Source organism: Cylas formicarius, unplaced genomic scaffold (assembly GCF_029955315.1).
Source record: "Cylas formicarius isolate icCylForm1 unplaced genomic scaffold, icCylForm1.1 PGA_scaffold_8__14_contigs__length_24414737, whole genome shotgun sequence".
In the NCBI taxonomy this organism is placed as follows: Eukaryota; Metazoa; Arthropoda; class Insecta; order Coleoptera; family Brentidae; genus Cylas; species Cylas formicarius.
Genome location: NW_026844361.1, coordinates 20303872 through 20329981, shown reverse-complemented (window position 1 = coordinate 20329981; position 26110 = coordinate 20303872). Strand labels below are relative to the sequence as shown.

The window sequence follows — 26110 nt, the reverse complement described above, 5'->3', positions numbered from 1 at the left end:
TTAGTAATTTCTGAGAGTTCCTTTATCTTTGAACGTAGATCACTCAATACCACCTCTTCCACAATCGCAACAATATCTTCCGTTATGACCTCCACTGGTCGACCAGTTCTTGAATCATCTTCAAGAGACTCCTGCCCCATTCGAAAACGTTTTGCTCATTCTTTCCCTCCAGAATGCGAAGGAGTACTTTTGCCGTACACACCATTCAGCCTTTCCTTAATAATTTTAGGTGCTAGTAAAAAACTTTATGACTGCTCTATACTCAATTTGCGTTATGTGCGGCATTTTTTCGGACACGTCTTGTTGAAAATGCTGTCAATAAAAACTATTTGACGTAAGACTTCAATTTTTTTTGCAGCCTACTAAGATATAAGTTTTAACGTGATACTGGATCTGCATCTATGTCAGGCAGGTAAATTTTGGCGCTAACCTCGTATGTCTCTTAGTGATTGCTATGATTGCCATTATATGCGTTTCCCAGGCAGGCGATAGGGCGCGATTCCGAAAGCGATTTCCACCCCCACCTTAAAAATCGGTCGTTACCGTAACGGATTCCGGTCGCGCAAACGGTGCGTGTCCGCGGGAGGTTGCGTCCCACCCCCGAACGTATTAATTAGCGGTATTTCGAATCCCCCGGACGCACCGAAACATAAAACAGGGTTGGGGGGGGCGGTCAGCGAGCAGCGCTTCGGTGGTCAATGACATTCTCGAATGACCGGACCGCCGCATCCGGAAGATTATGGTCAACTAGTTCTAACCGGAGCGCATTGTTGAAAACCGACCGGGGCGGGACGCGTGGGGTAGTGGACCGGCGTTCGCTAGCCCGATGTATGTGTTTTACGATCAGAACTATTTAGATAATTAAATTTGCCTTTACGCGAGTTACGGTCAACCCGGACCACGGAAAAGGCAGCGTCATGGCGGACGCGTGTAGATCCCGTGATGAATTCGCTCTGCTACAAACTGGAAGAAGTATTTTTTTTAAGAAACTTCCCCAGGCTAATGTAATACTTTCTATAAAACGTCTAGATTCCTCCTGCGTTCGTTTTTGTTGTGTCGAACTAGCTGACGTTGCGCCCATCATCCTGTTGGCTTCTTCAGAGCTTATATTGTTTGAGGGGGCGGAGCTAAATGAGGTGCATAAACACCGTCTCGGATGACTGATTCGCATATGGGTGACAGATAGAGACCTGAGTCGCGGTCAAGATTGTTAGGTTGCTTACAGATTTGATTGAATTGATTACATGCAAGAATTTTAGTTTTATCAAATAAAATTTTAAAAAGCCTACAGGATGATTGGCGAAACGTTAGCTAGTTCGACTCAACAAAAACCGACGCAGGAGGAACATCCACGCAACTATTCCGAATTGCGGCAGACAAAGTCCGAATCGCTATGATGATCGCCAACATTCGCAACGGATAGGCACCCTAAGAAGAAGAAGGTATGCAAAGGACCACCAAACGAGTACAATGCAATTGTTTGGCATTGAATGAACTCATGTCAGGAACTCTATCTCCCCTTCATTTATAATTAATATGATATCTTTAATGACCCTGCTGGACTGCTTTTCGCCAGTTCACTGGTGTCACTTCTTCAATAGTTTATTGCTTTCCCTTGCTTCCAGATAAGTTCTACAAGATTTAGTTCGTAGTGATACGGCATATATATAAATTACTATTATCAATTAACCAGCTGATAATTTATAATTTCCTCCAAGATGAAGGAGCAGTCTATATTCTATGCGTTGTGAATGACAGCTCGCGATATCCATAACTACTATTAAATCGGCCGAAAGATATGTTGTCATTTCACAAAAATAGTCTCCAGAAGCGTCCGAATCCATCTCCATGGTAACCTTCCAAAGAACACGCCTGTTGATGGGGCTTCCAGTTTGGCGAGCGCTAGTTATATTTGCGTTTTGCCACAATTTTAGTAATATGTACCCTTTATTAATGCATGCCTCATCAAGATAAAATATTTTCTACCGCTCTTTTCGGTAATGCTTTATACTTCTCAAGTATTTTCGTCGCCATAGAACAATTTTTTCTACGACCCTTAGTTTTTGGGTAAATTTTGCAAAACGACACGAATACATTCACCGACATGACGGTCAGAATTGACAAAAGTCAAAATTCAAGTCGTGCGATAAAATGTCCGAAAACATCCGATTGCTCCCAAACCCGTGCGGTTTATCCGAAAAATGTCCATTTGGTAAAGAGTATATTTTACAGAAGGGAATAGAAAATAGTTTACAGATACGCTTTTCCAAAAGAATACTTTTTTAAGTAGTCCTTAAAAAGTTTCTACTTATTCTAGTGAACTTTTCTGCGAATTATACTTCTGGTGTTTTCAAAAACACTTTTAGTAGTCTCCACTCCACCTACTGTCTTCCCGTACAGCAAAACTTTCCAATTCTAGTCATTCCGAAACATCATAACATAAATTGCACCTGCAGACACATTTTAGGAATCTATCTTCGCTTCCAAGCGCATGTGTATAAGTGTATTTGTTAGGATTATTCCTTTTTCCAATTTTAGTTTACGTCCCGTCCACCAGCCATGAAGGTTGATGAGCACAAGAAACCTTATCATATTTTTGGTACCGCACACTCCTCATTCCTCCACACGTCATCGAGATAAAAAAAATCTTCTGTTCGACGCGGTAGTTCAACAAATAATTTCATCGCTTCCAAATAAAAAGTCTTTGCGGCTATGTTTATCCCCATTCACATCATCAAGGATATTTTCTCGTTTTCCTGGACTTATTTGAAAGATTCCACTTATTTTACTGCTTCTTCATGCTGGAGTAATATAAATGTCACTATATTCAGTCATTCTGCGACATCTTTTAACAATTTCTTGTTTCCTAAACCTGGGGTTATCATGTTCGATAAGGGAGAATTATTAGAGCTTTTTATTGAAAGGAATGTCTACTTTACTAATAAGGGGTGTTTTTTTTCGATGCATAGAACTTTAAGTTGCAATAAAGCAACGATGGATTATTTAAAATGTAATGCTACAAGACAATCTTGTAGCATTACATTTTAAATATGGTTTCTGGCATATGACCGCCACGGCTGGACGTCCAATTTCCGATGAGTTTTTCCAACATTTGTGGCCGTATATCGGCAATAACACGGCGAAGTTTGCCTTCCAAATGGTCAAGCGTTTGTGGCTTATCCGCATAGGCCAATGACTTTACATAGCCCCACAGAAAGTAGTCTAGCGGTGTTAAATCACAAGATCTTGGAGGCCAATTTACAGGTCCAAAACGGGAAATTAAGCCGTCACCAAACGTGTCTTTCAATAAATCGATTGTGGCACGAGCTGTGTGACATGTTGCGCCGTCTTGTTGAAATTACATCTCCTGGACATCATGGTTATTCAATTCAAAAATGAAAGAGTTAGTAATCATAGCTCTATACCGATCACCATTGACTGTAACGTTCTGGCCATCATGGTTTTTGAAGAAGTACGGACCAATGATTCCACCAGCCCATAAAGCGCATCAAACAGTCAGTTTTTCTGGATGTAACGGTGTTTCGACATACACTTGAGGATTAGCTTCGCTCCAAATGCGGCAGTTTTGTTTGTTGACGTAGCCATTCAACCAGAAGTGCCCTTCATCGCTAAACAAAATTCGCTTATGAAAATGGGGAACAACGGCAATTTGGTTTTGGGCCCATTCGACGAATCGACGCCTTACTTGATGATCGTTTGGCTTCAATTCTTGCACGAGTTGGATTTTGTAAGCACGTAAACCAAGATCCTTCCACAAAATCTTCCATAAAGTGGACGGACACAGATCCAATTCCTGTGCTCGATGGCGGATGGACTCATTGGGGTCTTCCTCAATGCTACGCTCTACAGCAGCAATAGCTTCTTCTGTACGCACCGTACGGCGTCTCTGGGGATGCGAGTTATCAATAAAAGTAAAGGTGGTGCGAAAACGTTCCATGGTTAATCGAATTAACTGCTCTGATGGACGATTTTGTGGACGATAAAATGGACGTAGTGCGCGATACGTATTCCGCACAGAACCATTATTTTCGAAATAAAATTGCATTATTTGCAAGCGTTGTTCAGGCGTGAGTCTATTTATGATGAATTGCCAAACCAAACTGAGAATAAATCACTTGACAGCTGTTAAATCGGTAGCCATCTTGAACAGTAATGCCAACTTAAAGTTCTAAACATCGAAAAAAAAACACCCATTATTATTTATTCGCTGCCTACATGAAATATTTTCCAATGTATGTGTTTATATTTAGAAAGACACTTTTTTATTTTAACGAAATCACATAGTTTTGAAGACAGCATGATAACTTACCACGTGTTAAGAAGTCTACAAGATACTAGAAAACTTTGATTTTACCAGAGAATGCGGAGGGTGGGGAAGTGGGGGGGGGGGGTTTGTCAGTTCATTGCATCTTCTGCTTTTAATCAAATTCGTCTCGTAAATGGCAAGTCGAATATACTTTTGTTACAGCGTCAAAATTCCTGGTTTTAAAATTAGCTATGAATATCAGGGTGCCAGCAGCTTACTCCCCCATATTTGCACCACCTGAGTTTCACTACGTCAAAGCTCAGGAGAAATGGCGACGATTAAAACGCGACAGTTAATTAAAAACAATCGGGAGACTGATAGAGGGGGTCGTAAAAAAGACGAGCGTTAACTGTCCAGTTTTTATGTACGGCGGAATAAAAGCCGAGAAAATTAAGTCTCGCTTTATTAGAGATAAAGTTATAAAGTCGAGGCGTTCGCGTTTGGAAAAATGAGGTAATATAATGGTGTCGTCTGCAATAAAAAATTAACTACATAGACTATTTTCTGTTAATAGGCATCATACCATTTGATGAGTGAATGTTTGTGACTTTTTCCGGTCTAACAGGACGCCTATAGTCGCTCGATAGAACCCTTTCATTTAAAGATCAAATAAATTAAACAGCAGCTGATGAATATCGTGCGCAGGTGCGCCATCAGGATGATTCCAGGAGTTATCAAATCCAGCCCTACGAAAAGGATTCCTAAAGTGAGTCACATAAGCCCTGCGAACTTACCAATCTCTACCAATTACTCGAGGTTACCGATCACCGACTAATCACAACTGCATGCGTTCCTGCAAGCCAGCCTGGCTCAAAATTGTAATCACGGTTGCACCATGACACCGGGCAGTAAAAATGAACCAACAAGCGAAATAGCTAAACACCATACCCCAAAAACCATCGGAATTTGACCTGCCTCCTAAACAACACTGGTGGTCCACAACGAATAGCATACGAAGCCAGCATGGAAGATGTGTCTACCATAATTCGGGAAAAATGGCGACGCACGTCTGCCAATGTGGTGAAATCTAAACTGTAAAACACATTATAGAAGTCTCCTTATGGTGGGACACCCGAAGACTGCAATAGTATACATAAAAAGTACTACCGTATTTTATCATTTGGAGTTTATCATGATGAATAAAATAAAAAATAAAATAATAAAATTTTACAGTTCACAATGATAGTTTATTCAAGAAACATGCAAATCGAGCAAAAAGTATTTGGTTAGTTTCAATGAAGGTTTAAACAACACAGACAATCGTAGGATGCAAGTGATGTTCGATATATTTAGGAATTACTATTATCAATTTAGCTATTTTTGTAATAAATAATGTTCGACCATTAACAGAATCATTAAACAATTTTAGCAACAGCGATGACGAATAACAATATAAATGGAGTCCTACAGATGTTGCAGTCCCTTTCCGCGACTTAATCGTGATAACTATCGCTACTAGTATATCACACCAGTCGTCTTCTTTATCATGCCGCTCACTTTTTGTCTACGCTGCCCCCCTTTTCTTTTCTCTGTTTGGTGGCGTATGATCCATTGCTCTCTTGTCATTAGAGTTTTGATTACCCAACCGAGGAATCATATGAAATTTGGTGTAAAACATGGACCAATTAAATGGAGTTAATGAAATTTTTATGGATTTTATGAAATCATTTAAATCATTTAAAAAACAGCTAGATTTACACATGATACTCATCAAATTGGTTTTACAGCTACCAAAGTAGTATAGTGCGATCTGTAATTAATTTTTGAACCTAGTTTAGTTATGAACAAAATCATAAAATTTATCGCAACTTTTTTTTAATTGAGTTAAAAAAAGAAGCATATAGCCGAATAGGCCTGAGTCGAGTTTAAGTACTCGCGACGTTTCGACAACGCTACCGTCTTCAGGTTACGAGGATCGCCGAGGATTAGTGCAGGTAGTAGTTTGATATTCAATATGGTAACGACCGAGATCGATTGTGGCGACGATAGAGTTTTATGTTGACCGGAATAAAAAAAAAGATTTTGCATCCGCTTGTCCGGTACAACAATAAACCTGAAATTGATTCCATTGAAATCGTTGTTATCGCCCTTTCATAATTCCGGATTGATGACAACAAAGGAGATTTTGCGACAGATGGGAACTCTGCGATTTTATGTGTTGTCAAGCGGACTCTTTTTTTTCGAGTGTGTTTGCCCGGTGGATTTTAAAAATTTCAGTTTGCGTTTGTAATTTTCGACGCCAGCGGCGCGCCCCGCCCGTTTCGAGAGCGTTCGAGAGTTTTCCAATGTCAACATTGAAGATAAATAATTCGCATTTATCAATAAATTTATTAGAAATAATAATTTCAGCAGTTTTTGTTGTTGACAGTTTTTCATTTTTTTCACACTTTGTACTACTTTGACCGTTGATATACGTTGCGAATTGGAAAAATGTTACCACTTACCACTTCTGTGTCCAATTAGAACGTGATTCTTGATATACTATTTACAAATCTTCTGGAAAATAGGTTTTAGTTAAGCCCTGAAGAAACCAACGGAATGATTGGCGAAACGTCAGTAAAAAGTAACAAATAGCCTGTGCAAGTTTCTTTGAAAAATTAATTCTTCATATATATTTTCAATAGCGTAGGTGAGAGACAGCACCTTTGCTTTAGACCTCTATGACTTTGAAGGGCTTTGAGACAGTATTTCTTAACCGTATTTCCATGATTTTTGTGCATATCATATAATGCCCGTACACTTTTTCGAGGTTTATAAAAACTAGGTACGTAGACAGGTTTAGAGCCGTCCGCTTTACATAGGGCATAGAATCTTCCTTTAGTATTAGGCCATACAACCTTCCCAGCGAGTTAGTTGCACTGATGCCTCTATAATGTCCACACAATTTTCTGTCTGCCGGTCCTTAGGCTTTTCCCTTCTTCATGTCTTTCAGTTCTTTCCTTATTTCTTCTCTCTTTACTTTTTGTTGCTCTTCTCCCACCGTGAAATCTTCCAGACCTTAATTTCTTGGAATCTCCGTTTTAGTCTTCTTGGTCGTTCGTCACCAGCCATGCGCTTTTTCCAATTCTGCAGTCCACCAATCCTAATTTTCATTTGTGTTTATTCTCTTTTCTCCTAGAGTTTCCTGAGATTTATATTTATAAACCTCAGGAAACTGTTTTTTTTTCTTTCTACGCATTCGAGTTTTGAACCTAACCTTAGTTTGTATAAAAATTTTACTAATAGATACTTAAAAAATATCTTTACTTTTACTTCCTTCTACGAAGTATACCACAGCGCACCATAATGTATACGATAGATAATACGCGCTGTAATATCATGGTCGCCGTCCTCACAACGCACCGGTTCAAACGTTTAAAAATAAACAAACCGCTTGCACCTGGCGAAAACGTACGTACACGCACATTCTAGCCGTTCGTTTTCCTCCTCTTCTGGGTACCCACCGGTTCCGATTACCGCGTGGCATTCATGGACGTCGGTTCCTCAATTACGTAGCTTCGGCAACGCCGCTTCGCGAGAGCAAGACGACCTGGCCCACCTTTAACCGAAAATTTGCATTTTAAGTGGGGCGCCTCGGGGCCCACTCATGCACCTTGCGTAATCGCTGGTCCTTTTTCGCCATGTTTCTTTGGGCACTTTTTTGTTTTGCCTTAAACTTTTCGAAAAATTTGGTTTCTTGGTCGACGTGGTAGTTTTAATATAATGGCCTTATTCTATGTTATATGTAAATATTTAAGAATGCTGGAATTTTCAATACGTTTCAAAGAAAGTTGTGCTTGAAAACATTTTTAATTTTTAAGCAATTTAATTTCTCCAATGCTCCAGATTTATTGTCAAATTTGCGCAAGTTAGAAAGAAATTTTGAATTTGCACAGTGTCTAAGAGGTAATACACATATTGCAACAGGACAAACGATACAATACATAACTGTATTTTCATGTCATACGACAATACATCTTTATTTGAATACAGCAACCTCAAACTCATATAACGCTGTTTGGAGACATGCGCGAGACAGGTTTACTGTCCACATATCGTTCCATTCTGAACTTGATGTTGATTTTCTTTCTCTTGGCAGCAAAAATAATGACATTACACTTTGATGGATTTAAGCCTAAATTATGCCTCTCCACATAGCTGCTGTTTCCTGCATATTCACAACTATGATAGATATACCCTCAAAACTATGATACAATTGTGTATCATCAGCAAAAAACTGAGCGTGTGACATGCAACCACATCACCCAGATCCGTCATATAAATCAAAAGTAATAATGGTCATAATACTTAGCCCTGCGGCACCCCCGATAAAATATCTAGAGATGACGAGAGCTGAAATGCAGAAAATTTTACGTTCTTTGTTATCCGAGCCTCGCGCTTATTAAACATTTCACCAATATTTTGCGTTACTAAGTTGACCTTATGATTTATATCGGGGCTATAAAGATTTTTATGCCACGGAACCTTGTACAGGTCAATATTGAACTCCTCAATATTTATATTTTTTAGGTCCCTATAAGTAACCATACGAGGCTTAGGTTTGTGAGATTTAGATTGTAGATTTGTAAGGAATGTATTGAATATTCCTATTCAGTACATTTTTCAATATAACCCAACGTTGTAGCTTCGACTTAACGGAACGAAGTAAAAATACATTCCAAATTATGTTTAAAGAGTTCTAAAACTACCCACATCTTATTGTAGTGACTTGGGCGAATGACCCTGGCCTTTTCGACTTTGCGTAAAACAAAAGAAGACTGTGGTGGCGTCGTGTTCCAGTGAACTCGATCTAAATGCCGTGATGGAAAAATAAGGCAGCTTTTACAATAGAAAAAAACGTAGTAGTAATGGGGATTCTTATCATTCTCTTGCTCTTTAATAAAAAGAGGAGAATGGATCATTATCGCTCTCTAAATACTTTATTCACCCACAGGATGCTTTTTTTTTTAAATATTTATAAAAAAATATATAACTATAACAATCAAGCTTTTTAAAAACCATTAGCAAAATCCGCATATATTCAAAATTTCTAAATCTTCTGCAGCGCTTGAAAAAAATTAATTATCAGGACATAGCTGACGAATATGACGTAAAATAAATACGAATTTACCTAAACACGTACGTTTCAGTAAACTGTGATCTGTGATTATTTGAAGTTTGAGAAATTTCAATTTTTTTTACAACAAAATCAAAGGCAAAAACGCGAGTAAAAAATAAGTGCAGATAATATATTTTTTATTTCTAAATTATTCTAATGTTTGTTTATGGTTCGATTTCGATTTTGATTTTTTTTTTTGGCGGATAGGTCTGAAAAATGCACTGAACCTTCTCTTTAGTAATATCTATCCAGCAAAAAAGAATTATCAAAATTGCAAAAGCAATAAGCAAAACAAGGTTTTGGTCCAGTTTCAGAGGCATATATATATATATATATATATATATATATATATATATATATATATATATATATATATATATTTCTAGTTTGTGAGTTTTTTTGGTCCTTTTTTAGTGAAATTAAAATAAGTTTCCGTTACTTGTGAAACATTATATTTTTTGCGACGTTTCGGCCTTCAAGACCTTCTTCGGACATTTAATTTTAACCTTAAGCCAAAAATCAACGGTTCACTATATAGTTGTTTGGTAATTTACAGTTTTACAACATTCACAACAGACATATTGAATATGTAAATCGACAAGCCACATTGATAAGACGACGAACCAAAACAATAATGCCATTATTGAAGCAGCATTTTTGAATTTTTTCAATACGTTGCGACGAATTAGCTGTCAAACAAGGCCCATATATGACATCACAGTGATTAAAGACGGAGAGAACAAGAGCATGGCATAAGGTTTTTTTAAGATTTCGAGTTAGAATATGCCTTGAGCTATACAACCCTTTTAAACGGCCAATAGCACTTTGCGTACAAGTCGAAATATGCTTTTCAAAGCGAAGCTAATAAAAAAATATTTTTTTCAAATCCTCATTCTAAAATACCTAATTATGCATTGAATAGACGCGCAAAAAGTAGCACTTAAGCTTCCCTCCCGACGGTCGCGAGCGATTTCCAATATTTCCTGTACTTAGACGCGGGTTCAGGAACCACTGAAGTGAATGTTATTCGTTTTACCAAAACAATAAGTCCTTTATAATACCTGTTGCATAACATTTTGCCGAATGACACAACTATCCAAACTGCAGAGCATTATGAAACCAATCTGGCATTAACATCAACGTGTTTGACACAGAAAAGAATATCCATTACTACCCATTTCCCTCTAAATAAAAATTGACTCACAAAATCTATATCGGCTACATTACTGATGCAACTATTGTAGTAACATAGACAAATTTCACTACCCATTTTTACTTTTTCTCGAGATAGATATATAGATTGTCACTTCGCATTGCAAAGTCATTTTGTATCACGAGAAAAAATGTCAAAAACCACACAAAGTGTGTCCTGACTTAATTTTCTTATCGTACATGTAATCTGCGGTCCAAATTGGCAACCCCGCGGGTGCGGAGACGGGAGAGAGAGAGAGACGGAAAAGCGTTAGCACGAAAACAAAAGACAGTGACGGAAGAAGCAAAAACGGAACATTGCCACCGAAGGTAGCTGAGCTCAATTTGCCGATGAAATTTAACAGGTCCTTTAACGTGCTCAACTCGGGGATTCTTCGTTAACAGAGTTTTTCGAATTTGCATTCCAATCCCGTGCCGGCTCCGGCAATTCGGTTTTTGTTTGTTTGTCCCGGAACGAGGGAAAATTGAATGGAAAATTATTGAAATTACTTTCGCAGCGCCGAACGTTGTTTTTCGGAAGGCGACCTGTACATAAACGCGTTCCTTCGCGGACGCCGGTTCCGATGCGTCAGCATTTCTTTGTTATTGCGTTCCGAGCGATTCCGTGTCGCAATAGGTCGTTACCGTGGTATTTAGTATTGGGAAAACTAAATAAAAAGTCCACGTATCAATCGTCACTCTTTATATTTACAAAACGCGCGAACCAAACCGGTGACTAAACAATATCCGAGCGCATTTGTTTACAAATTGACACATCGCGTCGCTTAACCTGAAACAAAACAGGTTGTTCGCGATAATCGATAGCACAGATCGCGAAAAAGAAACAATTCTTGCTTACCTAATCGCCAGGTCACGCGAACATCCTCGGACAAACGAAACGCACAAAAGCGAAAACCACCACGCAATCACAAAAATCACAAAATGTTTGTTTATCGAATCGGACGAAAAAAATCACAAAGGCCGTGACCGCAAACTTGAACGACCCATCGCGGGCAGAAACAATGATCAGAGATAACCGATCGGTCGCGGATAGCACGTCGACGTTTTTATTCCGCGAGTTTTTCTGTGAGAAACAGCATCATTTTCACCCGGCAAATCGCAATGGCAGGGACCGCCACGAATATACTCTTTCCGCTGCCGTGATCGAACTGAGAATTGTTGTGGCACAGTTGTGCGAGTTTGGCCGCGACGTACGGTATTCCGGCGACTGCTGGGGCGGTTTGTACGACACGCGCGAGTCGAGTTACGACGCACGGCGCCGATCAGACTCGACGGGTTGTTAGATAGGGTCGTGTGCATGAAAAATTACAGCGAACGAATCGCTATGGACCGTCCGAGTTTGGTGTTTGCCTTGTCGACGGTTTAATAATTCTAGCTGGTCGTTTAAAGTACAGCTTGCATGTGAGTGAAATTAAACTCTGCTATCTATAATTGCACCAGTTAACTATGAGGTTTAACCGGTTGACTAGAGATGGCGCCGCAATTGATTGCATAGATACATTTTTAACATATATGCATTTTGATCGTTTAGTTTGCTTATTTCTGATGAATACAGATTAATTTATTATAAAATCCATTTATTATTCATGTTTTTGTAGCTCTGTAAATACATAATATTATATATATTATGTTTTATGTTTTATTTCTATAGTGCTCTATAAATATCAAAAGTTAGTAAAATATACAGTTACTTTTATAAAAATTTATAAAGGTAAGAAACCAAAAAGTAATAACATGTTCTGTTTTTTATTTGGAAAATACGCTTGTTATTAGAATTTTCTTCATTGTTCTGTAGCTGTTTTAAAATTCCTAAAAAGATCTACATACTTACTAAATGATTCGTTCATCCAAATGGCTAGCGAAGCTTTTGATTTCTTGCAACATAATCTGTAACAAATCCAAAATTAAAATTACCTCTGTGTAACACTTTTCACTGGGCTTTTCATTAAATGCAACGGAACCATCTGCATCTTTCCTTTCAATTTTAAATGCCCTAATGAGAGATGCTAAGTGTCTCTTCTCATTACGACGTTTCTTCTCTCCAATTGATCAGTTTGAATTTTCGGTGAATCTCCTAAAAACATTAAATGTATATTCTGTAATAGCATTATCTATTGAAAAAATATTTACCCTCTAGTGAAGTGTTAAAAACCACCTTATTCACGAAAAACATGTCCCATGATATCAATACAACCTCCAGTTTTTACACTGCCTTTTCTAACTGAGTTCATAAGTAATAAGATATAATAATAATAAAACATAACACATACATGTTAACTATACTTACTTACGCTGACACTCATATACTTTTTTTCGTCACCATATGGGTGTTTCCTTCCTGTTGAAAACTCTTCAAAAAACTTAAATACAGTTAAGCAATATTTAGTTTTATTAAGTCTGTATGTAAGAGAAAAGAAACCATATTGGGCAAATGAAGAAACTAGATGTTGGTGTGAGTGTTTTATTTTTATATGACCGTGTTTAACTCAGGTACTTGAAAATTTCGGTTATACAGCTCTATTGGCTATTGAATAATGGCCCTATGACAACCAATGATTTTCCGCGCATGCACCTAAATTGAGATTTCAACACACTAAACTCATCGATGATCTGTCAGCGGCCATGTTGGTCGTTGAATGCAGTCATTGGTTAAAAGCATGGTTTTAAATCTCGCCCATTTGCATGTTAAATGCACTTTCTCAATTTTTTTATAGTTTCTTCATAAATTCCTGTATTATCGGCATCTCTAGTATCTATATGGTCCCGATACGACCGGACTAGGCGTATAAAAATGAGGCGTGCGTCGCGACGGCGCGAGACGTAGGTCGGTGATCGAGCAGCGCGCGTCTCTTCGTGGCCGCCCTGTCACGTGACGGCGCCCCGAGACGCCCACGCGAAACGGGCCTCCACACTCGGACGACACGAAGAAAAGAGAATTCTGAAGCAAAGACGCCGCCGAGAAGAGTTCGGAGTGCTTTTTTTATGCGAATTTGGGCAATCGGGACTCCCGAGATGCAGTTTTTGTTTGGGTTTTTTGGAGTGATGTTATTTTTCTGAGGTTTTATTCTTTTATGCACTATGTCAACCAACTAGTGTTATATTTGTAGAATAGTCTCGATCAAATTAATAAAAAACAGAGTTATGCTAAAAATGTGTTTTATCTATATCTTAAAATTATATAAATATACAATGAAACTTTTACAGGTGGTTGGTTCTCGTTTGTTGTTTATAAACAGTTATAGTAAAATATAATAATTTTAAATAAAAATTCCCAATTCCGTTTTAATATTCGAAATCTACTTAAAATTTTCGTTTCTTCGTTCATTTCTAAGTATATCAAATATTTCATAGAGAGTGGGGGGGTTTCCTATTCAGAATAACTCCAAAAACCGTATTTTACTTTTGGAATTGAATTGTCTATAGTCTATAGTATAAGAATAGTCTGTTTTTGTGGAACACAAGGGACATTTTTCATTTTACTGCTTCCATAGCCATTGAAAATTATTTAGTAGCGAATTAAGGGTTAGTCATTTGGCGACCATTTTGCAGTTAACATCATTTTACACAGATTTCGAATATAATAAAATATAACAGAATTGGGGGCTTCTATAAAATTACAACTTTTAAATCACTTCCGGTTAAACTGCAAACGGTTTCAACTACTATAACTCCTTACTATATAAAAAATCAAATCAACATTGTTAAAGATGTAGAAGATAGAAAGGGGTAACTATATATTTTGTCATCCAGTACACACACCGAATGGACTTGTGGGGAAAGAAATCCTAAAACCACCTCAAGCATTTTATTTTACTATAAAACTTACCTTAATTTAATGTATAAAACAAGAAAATAATAAAGAAAATGCAAATATGGAACATCGTACATCGTACATTCCAAGCATCGTATAAATGGATTACCATTGTAAGAGATCTTCTGCGAGTGATCACGTTTAAGAAAACTCTTTTTGGTCCAATTATCTCTTATTAAGGTGGCTTTACTTTGGACACGATGTATATTAATCGACTCTTAGATTTCGTGGTTATCGATCTAGTTGATGGCTTTCATATAAAATGATCGGAGGCCTAACATGCTACACGGATATGCTTCTTGCCTCTAATACGAATATTATTAATAATGGCATTATACATTTCCCCCGGGAATGCCTCAGCATTTGGCTTATTGATTGTCTTTTGTCTTGATACTCAGTATCATCAATTATACGTATTGTCCTAATTAATGAAGTAATTAGTTTATATTTGGTTTAAGGTAGAAGACGAAAGGCATGAATTTGTTGTGACATGTAATTAGAAATAATGTAGTAGCGAAATAATAAATAAATAAGGAAATTTGCTTTAGCTAAAGTAACGACGCCAAAAAAATATTTTGGATTTTTTTTGCTATTTGAAAATTCTTAGTAGATAGATTCATGGGCGGCGCAAGAGTATCGGAAGCATGGAAATAATAAAGGAAAAGTACAAATGAGACTAGTAAATTAAACGTAATTGGGGTAGAAACATGGCGAAAATACTACTAACTGAAAATAGGCCAGAATTCCAAATACACGGTATAGACATAAACATAGACGATCATGTACACAAAATCACAATAACAGAAATTAAAAGAGCCCTAAAGGAATCAAAAAATAAAAAGCCGCTGGACCCGGAGACATGCCCATAGGGCTAATAAAGAATGCACCAGATATATTACGCTATCATCGCCTGTTCTAACTATTATTTGTTCTATATCATTCGCAATATGGATATACGATTGTTCTGCTTTTTCTATATGTTTAGCAGAATTTGCCCAACTTTGTGCAGGGATGTTAAGAAACTTCGGTTTCTATAAGTTTGAGGACATTGCAGTTAACACGGGGAAAAACATGGTTACGACGAATGGCAGATTTCAGCTGGTGCCAAACATGTTCAATGGGATTAAATATACAGTGGTGGCGTAAGGTGGAAGCCTTAAAACTGTATTCCTTTTGTAGGTTCAAGCTTTTTAGAACCTCAATTAATTGCTTTTTGGTATAATCTTCATGAAAATAAATGTCGTTATTACACATGTAGTTTTGGATTGTTGCTTTTGTGTCACATGAGGAAGGGGTTTTACTCAACTGTTATTAGGAGGAATGTTTGTAACTAGTTTGTTTTTAAACTAACTTTCAAATAAATCAGCGGTGGTGTCTTCATGGTAATGCAGAGAAGAATCTTTAATATTTTTCGCAGACAGAGAAAGTCCATTTTGTCCATGTGTTGAATACACGTCCATACGGTAGTTTTGCCACATTTAACACCGGTTTCATCTTTTTCAAGCCTCCTAATTGTTCCTCGTATAACTCGTAAATTTTATGCCGTATTATATCTTGATCACTTTCATCTACACTCGAGAAATGTCAGCATTGCTTCTTTTTTTCCTCGCTAAAAATGGGATTATTCACAATTGATCATGGAATTTTCGTCAATGTGGTCGTTTCTTCTTGCTTGCTGGCACCACGTTCAATGAGAGTCAAATAAACATTGTTTATAACTTCTTTAGTCTCAATAGAATAGTGTTTTCTACATTTAGGCGGGAGCATCTCCTGAGATACACTAGACTCGCACATATTTTGCATAATTCGCACACGATTCAACACACGCTGTATTACACACGAAATCTTGTTGCATTGTATGTTAATCACAACCCTTGGACAATCCTATTCAAAAGCAATTGGTCACTTTCTTATATCTATGAACAGGCCATACCATTTTAATATTACACTGTTTCCTAAAATCTGTATAAAATAGTGTTCCTTGTAGTTCGAAACTAAAACAATTTGAAGAATATGTAGCTAAAACGTTTGAATCAAGTAAAAAAATTTACGCTATAATACAGGTATAATTTAATATCTGCCTGACCCGTCCGGTCAAATACAACAGTTCGCGTCGAAAGAGTTCGATCAAAATTATCCGGTAAAAGTTTACGTTAAAACCGTACAAACACTCAGGTGTTCGCCGTTACATATTTTTAATATCCAGTGTCAACAAACCGGGGTACAGTACTCAACAATTTCCGGCCTCGTTCAGCCATAACGCGTCGCTGTTTATTTTTCTAGCGAAATAGACAAATATTATCGGTCCATATATACGAAGACCAGTTTTTATTACGCCGGCGCCATATTTTTATTATCGACCACCCTCGCGCTGAACAGGTTTTCGATAATTCGTCGGTTTAATTAACATTTGTATCGTTCTTCTCCCGGAATGTCATCGTCACCCATCCCCGACGACGCGGCTAGGCAACCAGATATATCGACCAATTGTAAAATTGCGACGCCTGTATGGCAACACAAGCCGTTGCGCGATGATTGTATCAAGAAGATTGTTTGGAAAACACTAGTTACGTTCATAGGTAATCTATTAAGCTCTCTAAAATATTAAAGACAGAAGACGTATTTGGGAGATAAACATTAATAACCACACAATTCAGAAAGTTCACTCAATAAATTCTCGGACAGCTTGTCCCATGACTACGGAAAGACTGTATTTACAGTGCGTTTTTTTCCCTTGATATTACAGGACATAAGCTTAAGGTAAAAGTTACAAAAAAAAACTGAGATATATCTCCCGTTCTTTATTTTAGCGGAACATGCCAGTTTATATTATTTCTTATCACTCGGGTATTTCTAGATATAAAAAAAACTTTAAGGGCAAACTTTTTATGAATACGTAGAATCCAGTGCAAGCAAGGCAACAGTTTTAACAAAAGTATAAACGCAATATTATAAGAAAGATTCGCAACTTACATCCTGGGTAATTTGTAAGTCATATTTACGACAAATTAATCGGAATCCCATTTTTTTCAAAATCTAGTATGGACTGACGAAGCGTATTCATCTTGCGAAGGAATTTTTAATCGGCAGAGCAATCGATATTGGTCTAACATAAATCGTCATCTGACAGTCGCCAGAGCGATATGTTACATTAGAACCCTCGTACTTATTTTTTTGTTTGAATACAGTTTATGTGCTAATTAATGTTGAAATATGATAATTAATTAACTAGGTCTTTAATATACTAATTATTCAATAAGTATTTAAGCAATTTAGCAAGAAGCAAAATATTAAGTATTATATATTGTTACTACCGCACAAAAAAATGCAATGTTTTGAGATGATAAGGTACAGGGTGTCTAATTTAAGAAAATATTAGTTTTAATACCACACGAAAACTAAAACATTGAATTTTTTTAGTACGCCATTGGATTCCACGTAAAAGATCGCGTATTTAAATTTTTGTTTCTATAAATAACTAAATAAACAGGTAACAATAGATAACCGAGTGATAGTTAATAAAAACTGGCATGTTTTAAGAAGTACCCAATCTAGACACTTATTTCATTTCTTTTCATACCTACCCTATAATATCATTAAAGAAAACACACACCGTACAAGTCGATGAGCATTAAGTAATTGCAAAGGAAGGATTAGACAAAATTAAATTGCGATAGAGGTTAGGTGCGGTAAATAAAAAACAAGCGTTTCAGTGTTTATTCAGTATCTTGAACATGTCAAAAGAAACGTAGATGAAACAATAGTTTAACTGGGACACTATATCGATAGTGGTGCCAACTAATGCGAAACGAATTTTGGAGAGCGGTGGTGTATCGCTGGTTGCGCACAATTTCGATCAGGCGTAGTAATCGTTAATTATTCTATAAATACTAAATAACTCGGAAAATATTAATTACTACACATTATACATGACATTTCATTAACAACGATATATTCGTTTATCGTAGATCCCGGATAAGATATCGATCATTGACCCAAATATGTTATCCGATATTTTTTGTTAATTCATATCCTAGTGACAATTATGTTTTACGTTTTTTTTTTATTTATACGACATTTGAAAGGGAAAGTAATAGTATGGTAAGTAGTATTAGTATCAGTATAAGCATCTCTTATGAATAGCCCAACTAACATTCTTTCTTTTATAAAGTTCTTTTATGAAATTAAAAAGCAGAATATTTTTCAATAAGAAGTAATTAGTTGACGGACCGCAATTAACATTAGTCGATTGTTTGGACAGTATACACAAGTACAGTCTGCAGCTCTTGTTCTACAAGCAATGTTACGAACCTTGAACCATTTAATAAGTATCCATTCGTTTTATTATTATCTGCAAAATAATATTTGAAAATAAATAAGAGTAAAAAGCTCAGATTTTCACGAAATTATATATTTTGACATGACAATTGTTTCGACAACACCGTGTGTTTATCACAGCCACAAGGGGCACGCAAACCTATACATTTGAATGAGATTACCCCGCAGCCGACGCTGGCTTAATGTTGGCAGACGGTATTTTGAGACGGTCATTGTAAGGTGACCAGTGCGTAGCGGCTCCTTGCACTCTTTCCAGAACATCACAGTCACGCAATAGGCATGGGTTCCAGACTGAAAAAGAGTGAAAAGTCTGCAAGCGATGCGAGGACTAGGATTTTTAAAAGTCTTTTTTTTTAAATAACCCGCAGTTTGCTTTCTTTGCGATATTTGATACATGTACAGACCACGCAAGATCTTAAGTTACTGTAACACCTAGAGAATCTGAGAATCGACACTTGACACAAAGTTTCCATTGATATAACAGAGCACTTTTGAGCATTCAGCGGCAATAGCCAAGTTGAACACCAACAAATAGTATTAAAGAAATATAGCTTCAAGTTTCAGGAATAAGTTAATAAGTTATTTAACTTAACAATACTTTATAAGGTTTGCAAGTAATACTAAACTCCCTCGCAACTTAAGAAAGTAGCCTTAGTTGTTTTTAAAAGAAGTTTGGTTGTTTGGTTAGAATGTTTTGGTAAATATCATTATTATTTGCAACTATAAAAAATGCTATAAAAGCTAAGATCTCATAATAAAAATTCCTTATCTAATAATGAACCTTTTAGTTGCGAGGTCAATCAATTTTTTTCTAGACCGAAGAGTCACGACTAGAAGTCAAAAACATATTTCTTTTAACGTTTCTTCCAGAGTTTTGAAACAAAGAAGGAAAAATGAATAAATACGTTCGCTTTTGTACACTCTGTGAAACCACAAATTTCCAATTTGTTTCGAGTCTGTCGCCGCCTGCGACAGTATTTTCGCCTCATGATTTAGCAGTTACTTTAAAGCCAAAGCGCACAGAAAAAAATATAAAACCACCAATTTTGTTCGCTAATGGAATTTTAATATTTTCGATTTAGATTTTTCTATGAGCTAGAAATATTCAATGGCAAATTGCTTCGCTATTAACGCTGAAAAAACACCGAGTGCCGTTCCTTTCATCGGCGGGCGAAAAAGAAATAATCAAAATTGAAATATAGTTCAAGGGCATCGGATCAACTTTTAGAATACTTTATTAATAAATAATTTATCAAAATAGTCACGAAAATGGTTAAAAATAACAATAAATAAACAGAAGGAAAGCGGCAAGGTGGAGCGCACTGGGTCCGAAACCCCCCGACGAGTTGCACAGGTCCCGCTCGCACTGGAAACACGTGGTCGCCACGTTGCCCGCCATTTTGTTTTTTGCCTCGATGTTGGCGCACGTGTCGTTCGAGTTGCTGATGCTGCATCGTCTTGTAAACGTTTTCAAATTCGAGGTTATGTCTGCAACGGAAAATAAGCTGTCGGTGCACCCAATTTTTCGAAAATTTTTGGTCAATAACATAAAATATAATTTCAGAATTATTGTCTATTTGCACATAGTTTATTTATTATATGTTGCTAACAATTTAACTTCTGTTATAATGAACTAATTTATAAATTAATGTAGTAATTAATCAACTGAATTTTAACTAACGCACTCACACAGTTTTATAAGGTCCAAGAGAATTTATTTTTAAAAACAATTGAATAAAATTTTAAAATCTTAATTATTATGTAATAACCTGCCCAAATTATCAACTAATTAGTTGAAAAATTATTTATTGGAATACAAAATTTAAAAAAAATCAGATTTTAAAATACTTCCAACCTAATTTATTTTTGATAACAACTACTTATGTGCCGAAGTGTTGCCTGTTAGTCTCAATAACAAAAATGCCATTTCCAAGTAAAATGTAAGATACGTATCAGTTGCAATAGGCAAATCAAATATTAACATCGACCTTACTTCACACAGGACGTCAACAATTACAAATAATACGTACGTAACTAATAAAGGTGTGAAACGACTTGTATAAATATGTGAATCTTGGAATCAATCATATACACTTATTTTACTTATTTGAATAAATATTTTAATTTTAATTATTTTAACCTTTTGATATGATGATTGGTTTGATAAAAATTTCGTGCTGTCAGTTTGGTTTGTTAGTAAGATAATCAATTTTTTGCTAAAACCAACTAGATTTTTGATCGTTTTACATAATAATAATATTCATATAAAATATATACTATTCATTCAAACAGCTATTTAATTTTTTATATAAACATTACACAGGTCTACAGTGATTTTGATGTTTTAAAGCTGTTTGTTTGCTTATTTGTATATTTTTGTTCCACGTTAAGCATGATTTTTGAATAAATTGATTTTTGTGAAATTAAATGTGATTTGGCAACACTGGATAATATTAGATTTCTCTGCAAAGCAACAGAGGCGCAGAAGCGTCAATACAGCGTTGTAACCGCAGTTTGGTTGTATTGGTCATCGTGCTATTATGTTCGCGGCTGTTGTCTTCGTCGTTGCGTATTTCTAGTGTTCTAGAACGTACAAATATGGAACGAAAATATTTTTTTAACAATCCAAGTAACTTTTGTTATATCTGTGGTCGTTATGTTGTAGTAAAACAAAGGCAAACTATATCTTCTTTGGTGAAAAATGTATACCACCCTTATATTGGCGTAATTTAATGATTTAATTAGGGATTTGCACCTGACAAGCATTTACTCGCACCTGGCGTCACATCAAGCTTTAACCGGGATCGAAGAGTTATGTTAGTATTTTCCTCAGAGAGGTCCGCTAGTGTATTGCAACAATATTCCTCGCTTAGAAAATTATGTAAAATCAAAATAAAATATCTATCAAGTGTTTACTTTTGTTTAAACATATATGAGCACAAATACATTTTAAAATTAAAAGCCATATGCATATTAAAGGCTTTTTAGCTCTAGGAATTTTAATATATCGCTTCCCTTATTAGGTTGCTGTATTTGTAGATTCCATCGTAAGGTTCCCAAGTAGTTAACGGAGCCATACGATGTACTTCAAAATTTTCATTAATTTTAAAAGCATTTAAATCCGGTAGACTTGAATTATATGAAGAAAATTATATGAAATAATTTCAATGGGGAAATAATCTTATCGATTGATTTCTTAAAAAACATTTAAAATAAAGATTTTCATCTTTGAATTATAGTTTCCCATAGACATATTATTATTAATTATATATATATTATTAAGAAAATTGTTTCGAAAATATAAAAGTTAACTTTTCAAATAGGAATTTTAAAAAATGTGTCACATTGGTTTGACTTTGATTAAACTTATAAAACGCATTATAAATTATAAATAGGTCGTATAAGATGTATACAAAATAAATACAAAAAATTGCTTTGGCATTGAATTCTAAAAGACGTTTATTAATAGCATTTGGTAATTTTTTTTGTGAAATGCTGTTGAACCATACCTTCAACATGAATAATTCGACCGGACTTACGAATTCTTTATGCAAATCGCGTGCAGATACAAGTTCGCGGGATTCACACAGCTCGAGTGAGTCACCACCTAGTTGAAAAGCGTTTCTTCTGGTGATTCACTCGCTCGTGCAACCGGTGAAATACCAAAATTCACCAAAGTAACGGGTCGGATTCTTACCGCTTTCGACGAGTAAAAGGCATGCGAAATGCTTGGTCGTCATCCGCATTTGGTCCACCGTGTATATGGACCTGTCGCAGTCGGTGACTGTCACCCGAGATGCCTCGAATGGATCTTTACAATGCTGCCCGTCCGATTCTGTGCATTCGTAGCACGATAGAGACGTTGCTAAGAAAAAAAATATGGTTAGGTACACTCGCAATATATTTAGGGGAGTTTGAACGCATCACACGGGTAAAATAGTATTTTTTTTGTATAAATAAGAAAATAATCCAATCGGGATACTGAAATCACCTAAGAATCGATTATTCTCAATATGTCTACTTTTTTTTATGAAAGGTAAGGGGAACTTGTATAAAATATCCTGTACCCATCCTTTAAATAATATTCGCTGTAATAAACATTTTTAAAATTGTTGTATTTATAGAACAACATCCTGTATAATTTTGTAGGGGAACTAAATAATTGAATATGCTATAAAACCACTTTATATTTAACTTTTTTCAGTAAATCGGATATCATTGAGATACACTCTGTACGCGAAGAATCCCAATTGTACCTCTACAGAAATAAAAAAGGAGAAAAAAGCTAGGTTAGCAAAATCTGAGATCAAAGTCTCTTTCGAAGTACCAAAAAAAAAATGCAAATAGTGAAATTCTTGTTAACTCAAAAAATGAGCATAGAGCATAGTGGTGAACCTATGCAAACGTATAAAAAATAAAGTATTGATCGTAGTTTTTGTTTTGTCACCCAGTCCGTTACGTTTTACGTAAGTAGTGGTGGTCATAGTGGCAATTCAAGTAGATTACTTTAATTATTTCGTTTGAATAGATACAATCAAATAATTATACTCTGTCGTTGATTATTCTCAATACAAGAATAAATTTGCGAAAATACGTATGTATACAGTCTGTCCTATTTTCGATGGTTTTACCGCGAATCTCCCGTATTAATAAAGCTAGCTAGGCTTTCGTAACTCAAGGCACATTTTTCATGAAATGAAAGGTGGCACAAAGAGAAATGTCAGCATTCTTTGATTTTTAGATATAGTGTAATTTTGAAAATTTTACATTTTTAAACACACTTTGTAGGTCGGTTATATAATCGATATGGTTGTTTACGTAGGATTCGATAGCATAAGCACGCATTATATCTTTAATTTTTTTGATGAATAGAAAATTAGTTACTTGTCAAAATAAATATTTTAAACATTTAAAGTAATTAGAAAAACGACACCTCTTTTCCATGACCTACTCATGAAAAACGTCAAAATGATATACGTGCACTTAATAAAAAAGCAGCGCAAGCTTTATTAATTAATAAAGGAGATACGCCGTAAAACAACAAAAAATGGGATACACTGTAAGGAATGTGGTTCATATAAATCATTATTCCCAATTTAGAAGAAGTTTCGTAGATGGAAACCAGAACGATGTGTTCCTGGCCGTGGTGGTCAATAATAAAAAAGAAACTGTAAAAAATAACCCTTTTTTGTATAATCTATATCAACAACCCATGCAATCATCAAGTTTGACGTTTGAGTAATTAGATAAATTGTCAACAGATACCCACATATCACGTTATATGAATATTTCGTTTGGAATGCCCCAGATTTAGTTTATCTCCGATTCAGATCTTACGGAAATTCCTGCGGATGTTTTCTTTTATTATCGACTAGCCGTGTTTTAAAATCCCTAATTTTCTTAAGAAAAAGGCGGCAAGCAGTCAATTATAAATTTCGCAATTTTCCAACAACAATAATATCGGTAAATAAATTTGCAATCGAACATCACTCAAAATCAACAACAAACGTTAAATGATGTGGTCTGAATCAAAATAAAGCCGAGTTTGTGAAAATGGAAAAGAGGTTTGCGTCAAATAATAACATTTCGAGCTTGGGCGATATCTATTTAGTCTATAATAAGATGAAAGTCAAGTTTTCTTTCATTCGCGTATATCAGCGGTTATCCTTGCGAAAATTCCAAGATGCTTGAGGCGAAGGTAAGATTAAAAAAAAATACGCAGTGCATTTGAGTCGTCGGACAATTAGTAGCATCTTTTTTCGATTTAATGAAAATTTAAAACTTATGATACCCAAATGATTTCTAGTATCAACTCGTTTCGAAAATATTTCGTGTTATAAATGCAAAAATAAAATTATTTGCTTTTATTCCAGCGTACTTGGGGCTCCACCTTTTAAATACACGTTTATTTTACTTTTGTATTAAAAAAACGTCCAAACCAAATAAATCGTTTCTATGGTCGTTATTTGATTTAAGTTCGGTGTAAATTTCTTTCCAAAGTCATTAGTGCCGCTGTGATCGCGAAATGTTGAGGTCGTTGTGTCAAAACACACATCACTCAAGTAAAAGCTAAAAATAAGAGTATTATTTATAGTTTTCAACGTAAGAAATGATATTATTATTAATAACCGACTCTAGCCTTTAAAAGCGACAAAATAATTGAATTATGAATTTTTTATCTTTGACGACGTATGTCGCGATATGTGAATCGTAATTGAGGAATATGTTAGCTTCATAGTATTGAAAACTTTTAAATTATGATCCCAAACGGGTCATTTTGAACTGATAATTAAATTACGTCTTAAAAGAAAATTGTTTCCTAAATTAAAAGGCTAGGTGGTTGATAATTTAAAAAGTATATCACAAAGTAATATAAGGGTGTGATTCATACCAAGAGCCTCTTAAAATTATATAAAATTCCACTTCTATTGGGATAAACGGAATTTTTGATAAAGATAAGCAAAAAGTTAACCTAAAATACCAGTTTCATATATCGCCATTTATATTTGCAAAAAATTTGACAGATAAAATTATCAGTTTTTTTTTAATTTGTTCGTGTTCACGAAAGATCATTAAAAATATAAAAAATATAGGACAATAAATATCGTGTCCAAGAGACAGCTGAATCTTGCGAGCCTCTTAGACGGGATGCTCATTTTTCCATCGCAAGTCTAGCGATTGCAGATGAAAATTTCCTCTCCCAAATTTATTATAAAAAACTGTGAGTATACAATTTAACTTGCAAAATTACATATGTTTCAAAAAAATGCAATGTTACTTAAATTAACCCTAAATACACTACAATTGTACAAAAAATTACTTTTAGAAAATACAAAAAATAATATAATTAGTATATTGTATTTTATTAAGTACTTCAGACATCTCCATTTCTCACGCTTACACCCATAAGTTATTATAAGTATATTATTAGCTATTTAATTAACACAAATGATAACAAAAATAAACAATGTTTATATTAATTGTTAATTTTTATGTGAAAAAAAGACATTTTAAAATTGAGGTGCAAGAAGCCGCTTACCTTCCGGTACAAATAAATAAACACTTAAAACTATAGTTGCCGCAGCGGTATTGCAAGACGCGAACATGGTTACTTTAACTTAACTAATAACAACAACAACCTTAAAGACTACGACTTGTACTGATTCGACCGTCGCGACTGCATCGCCAACCGGAGGCTCGCGATCACGCATTTTTATAAAAATTACCGCAAATTCCGCCACCATTGTTTATACACGGTGGTTCGATAACAATTTGTCCTTTAACGCAGACGGAAAAATGGTTCTTTTCGGGGTCACTGTGTATG

General features: G+C 35.6%; 2 protein-coding genes across 3 annotated transcripts in view; both read right to left on the bottom strand.

Moving 5' to 3' along the window:
- Nucleotides 1–11821, bottom strand: part of LOC132706308 (uncharacterized) — a 393594-nt gene extending 381773 nt beyond the window's left edge. For both annotated transcript variants that reach the window (XM_060677574.1, XM_060677575.1), the window contains exon 1: nucleotides 11476–11821. The gene's annotated coding sequence lies outside the window, so the exon portion shown is untranslated. The remainder of the gene's footprint in view (nucleotides 1–11475) is intronic.
- An 8171-nt stretch (nucleotides 11822–19992) lies between these two features.
- On the bottom strand, nucleotides 19993–25967 carry LOC132706327 (uncharacterized). Its single transcript, XM_060677601.1, has 3 exons — nucleotides 25826–25967; nucleotides 22484–22651; nucleotides 19993–20274 (listed from the first exon to the last, which is right to left on the bottom strand). Exons 1-3 carry the CDS (start codon nucleotides 25890–25892, stop codon nucleotides 20060–20062), a joined length of 450 nt encoding a protein of 149 aa, XP_060533584.1. The 5' UTR covers nucleotides 25893–25967; the 3' UTR covers nucleotides 19993–20059.
- Nucleotides 25968–26110: the final 143 nt, after the last annotated feature.

Coding starts and splice junctions, on each gene's coding strand:
- LOC132706327 (XM_060677601.1), bottom strand. CDS start 25,892: ATGTTCGCGTCTTGCAATACCGCTGCGGCAACTATAGTTTTAAGTGTT. Junction 22,652..25,825: donor TTATTTATTTGTACCGGAAG/GTAAGCGGCTTC, acceptor TTTTTTTCTTAG/CAACGTCTCTATCGTGCTAC. Junction 20,275..22,483: donor CCTTTTACTCGTCGAAAGCG/GTAAGAATCCGA, acceptor TTTCCGTTGCAG/ACATAACCTCGAATTTGAAA.